This window comes from Protomyctophum bolini (genome assembly GCF_963924005.1).
Source record: "Protomyctophum bolini genome assembly, chromosome: 24".
NCBI classification, from domain to species: domain Eukaryota; kingdom Metazoa; phylum Chordata; class Actinopteri; order Myctophiformes; family Myctophidae; genus Protomyctophum; species Protomyctophum bolini.
The window spans coordinates 21,529,648-21,541,269 of record NC_137885.1 but is presented as its reverse complement, the minus strand read 5'-3'; the positions used below and the strand labels follow the sequence as shown (position 1 = coordinate 21,541,269).

The 11,622-nt window shown below is 47.3% G+C and overlaps 1 protein-coding gene across 1 annotated transcript; it reads right to left on the bottom strand.

Annotated features, from left to right (window-relative positions):
* Positions 1–1,970: 1,970 nt before the first annotated feature.
* Positions 1,971–11,622, bottom strand: adamts1 (ADAM metallopeptidase with thrombospondin type 1 motif, 1). Its single transcript, XM_080758873.1, has 11 exons — positions 10,512–11,622; positions 8,848–9,004; positions 8,430–8,616; positions 7,908–8,040; positions 7,397–7,611; positions 6,846–7,088; positions 6,125–6,311; positions 5,844–6,022; positions 4,604–4,779; positions 3,882–4,149; positions 1,971–3,416 (listed from the first exon to the last, which is right to left on the bottom strand). Exons 1-11 carry the CDS (start codon positions 11,164–11,166, stop codon positions 2,937–2,939), a joined length of 2,880 nt encoding a protein of 959 aa, XP_080614999.1. The 5' UTR covers positions 11,167–11,622; the 3' UTR covers positions 1,971–2,936.

Below are 11,622 nucleotides of genomic sequence, written 5' to 3'. Positions count from 1 at the left end.
TTCCCCTCAATCCCCACATGCGCTGGTACCCACATGAACTGTATCTCTACTCCGTTTTGTATCAGGTTATGGTGCATGTGAAGCACTCGATACAATAGATCTTCTCTGCACTTTGACCTGAATGACATCATGCTTTTAAGCACTGAGCTCGAGTCTGAGCACACCACCACCTTTTCCGGTCTTGCCTCCTCCACCCACTGTAATGCCATTATTATTGCATACATCTCCACTGTATATACCCCCAGCTTATCTGGCGCCCGTCTGTATCTTGCACAGTTTACCCTAGGGACTGCAAAGGCTGTCCCTGTTCTACCCGTCTCTGGGTCTACTGATCCATCTGTGAAGACCTGTATATGTTCCCCATACTCTTTCCACATAGCTGCTAAACACACCAACCAGATCTGCTTCACCCCTTCCCCTCCTTTTTGCTTCCAATATATAAAAGCTCACTTTTGGTGTCACATATACCCATGGTGCTATTTCAGGGATCATTACTGTTGGGCTGTATTTGTCTACATTCACACCCATTGTTTGAGCTAGCTCATTCGCCACCCACCCAAAACTGCTATTCTGGGCCCTTCCATACTCCCAGCATGGCTGGAGCAACCTGCGAACTCTGCTCCACCCATCCTACGTCATCACATGAGCGCGCATGAAATGTGCATTTCCATGAGGCTCGTTCATGGCGGGCCGATTCGGTCCGAGAAAAAGTGCGATAAATTCGCTAATACTGGCTCAATTTTAATATTTTTTTTTTGTAATCTTCACTATTGCCATATTGCCAAGGCCCACATTGTTTATTGTTTACAAAATACAACCTGAATGCTGTCCTTTAAGCATGAACATATAACACCCATCCTATTTTCATTGCACTGATGGCTACAAGGTCTATATTGCACCCCTTTAAATGTCTACCCCACTTCATCTGAGAGGCAAATATTGTACTTCACTGGAATGATTTAACATCTTTAGTTGCAGTTACCTTGCAGATGTGTGGGGAACCGGGCCTTCTGCTTGGCTGTGGAAGAGTTTTCCAAGCACTTGAAGGTCATCACAGACCCTGGACTCTTTTAAGATAGGCCTAAACACTTTATTTTATTTAGGATGACCTTTTCATGCTCATGCTGATTTAGTAGAACTCTGACATTCCTTGTGAAATATTATTATTTATAAATCTCTGACCATGTTTTACAAGTTCATTTTTTATAATTGAACATGCTCAAATTGTTTCATGTGAAACATATATTTTATTTGCAGTACGTGCATTGTTGCACATACGGACGCATGCACAGCTCAATGTGAAACTTTATTCATGAACCAAGGGACCATAATATAATAATGTATAAATACTCTATATATAATCTACTTCCTTCTGTGGTGACATTAAACAAATACAAAAATTATACATTTTTTTCCTTAAAAAAGCCACATGATTATATTTAACAGGCTGTACATAAATAAATAATGTTTGAATATTCTGTACAAAATAAAAAAGACAAGAAATAAATGCACCTTCACAGAAGGTAGGAGAAACTTCCTTATGAAGCATTAGATTGAAACGCACATGCATGAATGCACGCACACACTTGTGAACACACACACACACACACACACACACACACACACACACACACACACACACACACACACACACACACACACACACACACACACACACACACACACACACACACACACACACACACACACACACACACACACACACACACACACACACACACACACACACACACACACACACACACACACACACACACACACACACACACACACACACACACACACACACACCTCTTTGGACTATGGTCAGAACATGCGTGTGATCGGTGGCAATAATTAATTTGTTCTCCTTGATCTATTCTTTGGTTGCACGTCAGTGTCACGCACCAACAACAGTAGAGCTCACTAGGCATTTGTAGCACGATGTGTTGTGAATTTGTAGATCTACAATTTTTGGTCCGTGGCACTTGTACGCTAACCTGACGCTGCCAGATCCAAAAAGCTTGCTACACAAATTTGTTTCACAGCTTATTTGGATCTGGGATCTCGGGAGCCAATTCGATGACGGGGCTGTTCCTTTTTTTCAAGATACTTGGTAGATGATTGGATGGGACCGTCTGTCTATCACCGTGTGGGCGTGCAAACACAACCAATCATATTGACGTGTCTGTATGGCTTCACATCCGGTTTCGCACACATCCCGCCCTTAGCTCACGCTGATTGGTTCGGTACGAAGCAGATTGGACTCTCAGCTCAACTCCGTCAGAGATCCCAGATGAGTGTTGTGTTGGGGAATATGTTTCCCCAATACCGCCCTCATCTGGCAGCGTCAGGTTACTTGTACGCAACCAAGCAAAAATAACACTCTCCTCTAAACATGTATATAGGCACTATGCTGATCATGTCTGTCCAGCCCAGCTTGGACAAACCACACGCACACGCACACACACACACACACACACACACACACACACACACACGAGCACGACATTGGCACTGGAAGCAGCATTGTCCGTGTCACCGCAGTCTGGCTGCAGTTCTACATCTTCACAGCCAGGTGGCGCCAGGCCACGCAATGTGACTTTCACACTTGACCCCCGAAAAATAATGTCTGTGGCAAGAATAATGGATGTTTCCGGGGAGGGGGGGGGGGGGGTGTTCTTAGTAAGTGCCCTGATTGCATCCGGATTCAAGGGGATCCCCAGCAAAGTGAGTTCATACGCTGCAGCATCAAAATCTGTTTCTGTATGGCTTTTCCATAATAGGCGATCTACAAGCCCACAATGCATTGCTTCGCATCGTGAGCTTGAAGAAGGGCTATTTCTGGGAAAACAATTGGACGGGCGTCTGCGGCCAAATACATGTTCAATTTGGACGGTGTTTGACGTGAAAATGTTTGCGAGGCACTGCAGTTCTTAGCAAGCGCCCTGAGTGCACAAGTCCAGCAATGGCCGGGGCCGGTCTTTGGGGTCGCAGCTGTCGTGCGCCATCGTGTGTCCGTCGTGGCCCACGCAGCGCAGTGGCCGCTTGCGGAAGCCCCGTCCGCACGTCTTGGAACAGGCCGACCACTCCCCCAGCAGCCAAGAGGGGCACGGTTGCGAGGCGCACTCCCGCGACACCAGCGGCCGCAGCTCCTCGGGGCAGTCGGCGGACGGGCGCCCCTGGGCGTCGGAGCACGCCACCTCACGCTGCTGCGTGCCTCCGCCGCAGCTCTGCGAGCACGGGCCCCACTCTTGCAGCGTCCACTCGGCCCCTCCCACCTCGCGGATGGCGTTGATGGACGGACGGCGCCCGCCGCTGTTGGAGTTGGAATTGGCGCCGTTGTTGCTGCCGGGTCTGGGAGCAAAGTAGCTGAACTTGACGCGAGGCCTTGGGGAGTCGCCCACTGACAGCACCTGGAGCGAGGGGTGGAGAGTGAGTAAGTACATTTATTCGAGTCGAGTACGATACTTCAGTACAATTTTGAGGCAGGCTACAATTACTTTACTAGGGGACGTCAACTTTTTAGGATTATAATTACAATTTAGGCATTTAGCAGACGCTCTTTATCCCAAGCGACGTACATGAAGCAAGGTAAATACCATTTTTCATATAGTTTGGCCAAACAGCGTTGGCCATGCCTACTTCACTACATCTCAGAGGCAAATATTGTACTTTTTACACTCCACCACTTCACACTATTTTAACTCTTTTAGTTCCACTTAGTTATTAGATTTAGATTATTACAAAACATACATTAACCACGATTTTATAGTTCGCGACATAGCTCAGATATTTTAGAGTCTGCTCCCAGTTCTCACTGGGTCAAGAGAGTAATTCTACTTAAGGCATATCCGAGTACTTCCTCCAACACCACTGACCTGTATGGTGATGGCCTCGGGGAGCGGAAAGAAGCTGCGCAGACGCTCCAGCACGGCCGATGACCCGCTGTAGCGCAGCAGAGCCCCCTTCAGGGCGATGTCGGTCTCCAGGGTCATCAGCTTGTAGTCGCCGTTCAGCAGGTAGCCGCCGTCCTGCCGACGCACCGCTAGGTAGCTGTTGTCATGGCGACCGTTGCCGGGGGCGCGCTGCTTGACGTCGAGGTGGGTGGCGCCCGCCGGGATGGTGACCACGTCCTGGTAACCTGGCCTGGAAAGGACATCAAAATATGATTTTCAAATAATATTTAATGTTTTTTGAGGGGCTAAAGTGTGTAAACATTGAAAACAAAAGTGAAGAGGCAAATTGTGATTGGCCAGAATGGGTGTGATTATATTTATATTGCATAGCCATTACATTGTTTTATTGTATTCATAGTCATTCAATTGAATTAGACGAAAGGTTGATTATGAAATGTTTAACATCGCAGAGGCAAATATTTTACTTTTTACTCGGCTATAATTATTTGACAACTCTAGCTATGAAGTTCCTTTGCAGATGTACATAAATGTTTTAGGATGGATATGCTAAACGTGTAAATAATCAGATACGTTGCCATGTAAAATCTATGACATAGGATTTTTACTTGGAATTCTGATTAAATGCAATCCATTGTAGCCTTCTATAATGAGCACATGAAGATGTTTGTGTTCAGTATTCTTACCGCGCGCGCTCCAGTGATCCAGACACTTTCTTGCAGGTGGATCCATCTCCTCCACACACGCCACACTTATCAAAGCGCCGTGTGGATCCGATGACCCGGTCACACCCTGCCTTGACACACTGGCCCTGAACGCACACTGAGGTGGAGTCTGGACTGCAGGGTGTCCCATCCGCCACCTGGGGGCAGCAAAGACCCACGAGAAGAAACAGTCATATAAAGAGCTCTGTCTGCTGAAGCAGTTGTATAACAGCAGGAGTGGAAAAGTACATTTGAAGTGAGTAAAAGCAGCCAATACCACAATGAAGAAATGTTCTGTTACAAGTAAGTCTTGTATTCACAATTGCACTTTGAGTAAAAGTACCACTTCTAACTGTGTATTTGATGATGATGATGATACTGATGATGATTATTATTATTATTGCATGTGTATATTTGTATGTCTTTAAATGTTTTGATGAATTGAAAATGGAGGACCCTGATGTAAACAAGTCTTAGTGGGTTTTTTCAAAATAATATAATATACTTACAGAACCAAGATATGTACTACGATTTCTTTCTAGAAGCTCAGAAGCTTACAAATCAGCTATTTTCAAATAAATAATCTAGTATCCAGATCTTACTTCATTACAGCACTGGGGGAAATGTACTGTTGCATTCCACCACTGCTGAAGTAGTTACATAAGAGTGAAAGCAGACACTCTTCTGCAAGAAGAACGTGCTTAAGGCTGCGTGTCAAGGTGATAAGACAATGTTTAGGGGATATTACCAGTGGTGGACAAAGTACTCAACCTAAAGTATACATACTCCTGGTCAAATTGGACTCAACTACAAGTGAAAGATATCTAACCTAAGTATTCAAAAGTAAAAATCGTCTATTTTCACTAGGTTTAGAAATAGGGCTGGTAAATAGGCCTGGAAATATTCATCAATGGTTCATCAATATTGTATTCATTCTGTAAGTTCCTTCCTAGTAATGTAGTGGTGTCAAAAGCAATATTATCTTTGAAGTGTAATGGAGTGAAATGCATAAGCCTACTCAACTATGTTACTATGTGGCTTCCGTATGCGCCGTGCGGTTAGGGACAAGGTTAGTAATGCAGGCGAGTCAGAATAGCGTTGGAATAGCGGCGAGTCGGAATTGCGACCTTCGGAATAGCGGGCTTCGGAATGCCGGCGTGCAACCATTTTATGTTTGCCCAGTGAGTAAATTGACTTAGTTACTTTCCACGACGGCCCTCACCTTAGACTTGAGTACAAAGAAGTATCCGGTGCCCTTGGCCCGGCAGACCAGCTTGCAGCGGTCTTTGGGGGACACGCCGGCGTACTTGGGCACCCACTCCACCCCATCCCCTGAGCCGAAGGACATCTGGGAGGACATTTCATTATGGGCCAAACACTGTTCCTCCCGAAAGGACAGACCTGCGGACGGACGGAAAAAAGACAGAGAGAGATGGGAGTTAGATTCCCTGCTAGTTCACCCTAAACCTTAAAGACAAATGCCATATAAAGTGCTTCTCTTACCATTGGTGTCGGGACAGAGTTCCGTGTGGCAGGAGCGGTATTGGATCCTCTTGCCTTCGCAGTACTTGCCGCCATTCCGGGGCAGGGGGCTGTCACAGTCTCTGAAGGAGTACTGCACCCCCCCACCACAGGTCCGAGAGCAGTCCCCCCACGGACCCCACACCCCCCAGCCACCATTCACTGGAGTCTGAAAGGACAGCAACAACAAATCACGTTAGAATGACCACATTATACCTTACCAGCCTGGGATGAACACTTTAAAGCATGTTGATCTCAACACATAAGTGTTTAATAATCAAATTCTGGAATTCATCGACATAACAATATTGATCCCAATTCCAGCAGCCATAATGGAACGAAATCGGGTATCTTCCTTACTTCTTTCACAGATGTTACCAATGATACTGATGAAGGCTCTGCTCCATTCTGGTCAGAGTCAGGGTGCTTATATTGTGCATGTTGGCTCACTGAAAATGGCCCCTTATGGGTAGGGTGAGTGTACGGGTCCATTTATAGTTATAGTGGTCCTCCGTCAGTTATAGGGGTCCTTGAAATAAAAAATGTGCTGTGCTACACTAAATAGAACAGAGCCTTCATTAGTATTACTGGCAACAACTAATAAGCGGCTATCAGGTTTCAAATCGCGTGCCTCTGCGAACGTGGCCTGGCTTTCGGTTTTGACGGTTGCATGTTGTGACATCCCAAAACCCCCCCATCTTACCTGGTGCTTAGCAGCCTGGCTCTTGGTCAGGCACTGTCCAGCCAGGCAGTAGTTGTCGTGTCCACACGGCGTTCCATCTGCCCAGGGGAAGTTCTTGGTCTGGCAGACCAGCAGGCCGTTGGTGGTGGTCACCGTGCACCAGAGCGCCGCACACGTGCTGCTCAGGTCCGGACAGTGCTGCGACTCGTCGCCGAATGTCAGGCGACACTGGCGGTCCGCGTCGTACGAGACGCCCGGGAGAGCCTTAAATAAAGGGTCAGAGCGAGAGACGGACTGAGTTATTATTGTGAATAAAATCCAAATTGGATTGGAAAGAAATATTATATATATATATATATTTTTTTTATGTATAAAACAACTACTACTAACTGAATTGTGTGTTAACTAGAACTGACTAAGATCATACAGAAAATGTCCATAGTTTAAGTATTTCTTGCCCAATATTTCATACATGAGCCTAATATTTTGAGTGGATACGACATTGTATCTATACTATTTTAGCTGTGCAGTTTTACGCCCCCCCCAAAGAGGTTTGTTAAGTCTTTACTAACCTGGGGCAGAGGTTGGGGCTTGGCGGGTTTGTCCAGCAGGCAGCGCCCGTGTCCGTTGTCCAGGAAGGTGGTGACCATGAGGGCGGAGCACGGGGACCAAGGCTGTGATTGGTCCAGGTTGGACAGGGTGGACGCCATCATGTGAGACCCCCAGTGGTCTCCGTTCACACCGGAACACAGCTGAGCGTCATCGTGGGGCATGTTGAACACATGGCCTGCAAGGGAAAGGTCTGATGCTCAGCGCAATGTGTATTAACTCAAAATCTGAACTAACGTTTTATTGCTGACTGCAAAAGTTAGCTTCCCAAGTTAATCATTAATTTTACAATCTAAGAATCCCATCGGCAAATAAAGGAATAACAGTGCCCCCTGTTTTTATAATGCCGAGTTGCTTTTTGACAGCAGCAACTAATAACCATAACTAGTAACTCATTTTAAGTAACAGCACTGGCGATGTGTCGCTAAATCAGTGTTGTCACCAGCCCTGTTCCATTTAGAACGGTGCACTCACCCAGTTCATGAGACACAGTGAAAGCAGCCTGTAGGCCGTCGTCCTCAATAATGGAACAGCTTCGGTCAGGGTCACACACTGTGCCCACGTCTGCCATGCCCAGGGTGTCACATGAGTGGGCACCACACAGGTCCTGTACACAGAGAGAGAGACAGAGAGAGAGAGAGAGAGAGAGAGAGATTACATTGTGAATTATTCTATTGTCCCTGACTCAACCACGCTCATCCGGACTGTGAAGCTAGAGTCAAGTGGGCACCAAAGCCAACTGGGCACTAGGGATATGTGGGCACTTGGACAACTGGGCACTAGAGACAACTAGGCACCAAAACTATCTGGGCACGTGGATAAGTGGGCACGTGGTGAGTGATATTTAACATCAAGCCCTTAACCCGGATTCTATTGAAAGCGCCGGCCCTACCGTGCGTGTGAACAGAACGGCTGTGTCGTAGTGCTCGGGGTGGCGGCCCTACCGTGCGTGTGAACAGAACGGCTGTGTCGTAGTGCTCGGGGTGGCGGCCCTACCGTGCGTGTGAACAGAACGGCTGTGTCGTAGTGCTCGGGGTGGCGGTCTCCGGGCGGGTTGTGCTGTTTCTGCCACTGGCAGAAGTTCCTTAGGGTCAGCGCGGCGTTGGACGACACCTGCGGTCCTCTCTCCTCCTCGTAGACCACCAAGAGCTTCACCACCGCCAGGCTGATGGAGTTATGGATGCTAGAGAGCCAAGAAACGCCATACAACAACAACAAAGGAAAGATACACATATTTAGAGATTGGTGGAATTCATAGATACATTTTTCTTTGATATTTATTATACCTTTTTGTTTTGATGAACATATAGGCATTTTTTTCACGTGTCTATCAGAGGCAGAGTAATACATTGGCAGATTTCTAAGGAATGTCTGACATTTTGTGCAAATGAAAATACTTTAAACCAGCGCCTACCTGGGGTGGCGGTACAGGCGCGATGCCACGGCCATGACAGTGAGGAGGTACGTCTTGAGCCCGGCGCCGTGGAACTCGGCCATGGACTGGTCAGCCACGATCATGATCTCCAGGTACCGTGGAGTGGACACAAAACGCCTGGCCCTTTGGTGGGTGGCTGAGGAATGGGAGAGAAAGGGATATATATATTTACTCGAGTACTGGACTTGAGTAGAACGTTGAGGAATTTTCTTCTTTCAAGGACCCAACTGACGGTGTGCAAATGGATTTGGAACGGTAACTGGATCACTGTTCTACTACACTACATTTCAGAGGCAAATGTAAAGTTACTTTGGCGATTTAGGTCTGCATTACATATATTAATTGTATTCTATTTTCTCAGGCATTGTGGTGTGTGAGCTTGTCGATCTGCTATATTTAAAAATAAAAATAAAGGATCATTTTGATCATGGTGTAATGTGGGGGTTCTCAAAGTGGGGTCCGGGGGTCCTTGAGAGGGTTCCAGGGGGTCGCCAGCAAAAGTGTGTTATATCAAAATCAGTTTAACCACTTCAAAAAACATTTAAACTTTTGAACACCTTAAATCTTGTACGGGGTACCTGGCACAAAACATATTTTCAGATGGGGGTCTGCAGCCAAATTACACATAAGGGCTCATTCACATGAAACAGCGTGAGAACCACTGCTTTAGGTCAAATAAATCATAGCACTTCTTCTACCATGACTCAGCAGCGTCACTCCGCCGGTAGCCCCCCACCCCCCCCCCCCCCCCCCCCTCCATTCCCCCTCCCTACATTCCTAAAAATGACCCTTCTTTGGAGAGAGAGACAGAGAGAGGGGGGGGGGGGGGGCTGGGGGACAACCTCTTGGGAATAAATTATGACTGACAGTGGTGCTAGCAGATGGGGAAAAGTAACTGAATAAGTTTATTAAATTGCTGACTGTAGGCTACTTGAGTAAAAGACAAGGTACATTAACATTATTTTAGTGTTTCTATTCCTTGATCCAAATAGGCTACTTCTACAATAGATCTCTCAGAGGCAAACAAATGTAGACCTGCACATTTTACTCCACTACAATTATTCTATTCCATTATATTATATCAGAATTATATAGGCGTATGACTTAAGTAATTATATAGTTCACTGAACACATGATTTTGGAATAGACCGTCTGCAGACGTATCCGCATAATGAGCAGAGCACACTACTTTTACTTTAAATAGGAGTAGAGAGAGAGAGAGAGAGAGAGAGAGGGGCTGTGAGAAAATCCTTCTTGGGGGTGAAAGTGTGAGTGCCGGCGGTGCTAGTCTCTCTAGTCTGCAGCATTTATAACTCACCGCCTAGTACCAGGCGGTGAGTTTACACGTCGGCTCTGACTGGCTCCGCTACCCCGCACCTCGCACCTCCCTCCCCGCGACCTCCCCCCACTCTTTCCCCTGGAGGCTAGTGGAGCCGTCTCCTCCTCCTCCTCTTCCTCAGGTAGCCCCGCCTCCGAATGTACATTAACTCTTAGCGTGCACCCAAGTTGTATTACTTAAAAAAGCTCTCTCTCTCTCTCCAATTTCCCCAAAAAGTTAATTTAATAAAAAAGGCAAAAAAAATGCTTTTGAAGAATAATTCAGATTCCTGATTTAGTGTGCGAGTGTACTCAGTGTAGGCTACCATTCTGCTGTGCTGCGGCGGTTACGCGCTTGGCCGCCTGCTCCAGGTCCTCTGGCACCCGCGCCTCATCCTCGTTGACCCCGCACTTGGAGCCCCCCTCCTCGGCGAGAGACGCCCGGCCTCTCCGCCGAATAACGTGGACCTCCCCCTCCGTTGCGTCCGCCTCTGCCTCCACCTCTCCCAAACCGCTGTCGTTCCGCGGCTGGATGAAATACTCTTCCCCGTGGAGGTAGAATCCTCCCTTCAGGCCGTGGCACAGGTTGATGGCTGCGGCGGAGCGCTCCTCTCCGTTCACCGTCCCCGAGTAGAAGCAGCCGGGCTCGGCTCCGCTGTCCGGCGGTGCCGGCCCCGAGGAACCGGAGCTCATCCCCACGACGTGGAACACAAAACCCGGCGCGAGGAAGGTCTGATCGGGCTCCAGCTGCAAGAGCAGCTCCTGGCCGAACACGTCCAGTCGGTAGACCCGCATCTGGGCCTCTTTCTCCCGTTCCTCCGCGGACAGAACGCGGTCCCGGTGCGGTTCCGACGACCGACCCGCCGGGTCCAGTCTGACCGGCACGACGATGCTCTCTTCCCAGGCGCCGGTGCCCGCAGTGCGCACCGCGGTGCACAGAGCCGCGATCAAAGCCAACGACGCGCGCAAGGAAGCAGACATAATCGTGTCAAATCCGTCCAAGTTGGAAAGAAAGGGAAAACTGGCTGCAAAACGTCTCAGATGAAGCGAAGTAAAATCCGTAATGAAAAGGGCTTCCAACTAACTTTTCATTTCCATTAAAACTGGGAATGCTTTTAAATTATGCATACACGTCTTAAAAAAACAAAAATAATAATAATCCAGTGCTCATTAGTTCTTATACCAAAAAATATTACAAAACAGCTTCAATTAAACAAGGTTTCATTGATTCTTCAAGTGAAAACGAACACAAATCTTAAAAGAACAAAAATATATATATGTAGTAAATTAATTCCAACAGTTGAGAGCGTTTGTTGGGCAACTATTCCATAACTCCACAGCAGCTGGTTTATAATAATGCGTGATGATGATCGCGTTGCGGGGACAGCTTTTCGTTAAAGTCTCTTGCTGTCCAGTTATGTGTGTGTCCAGCAGCTC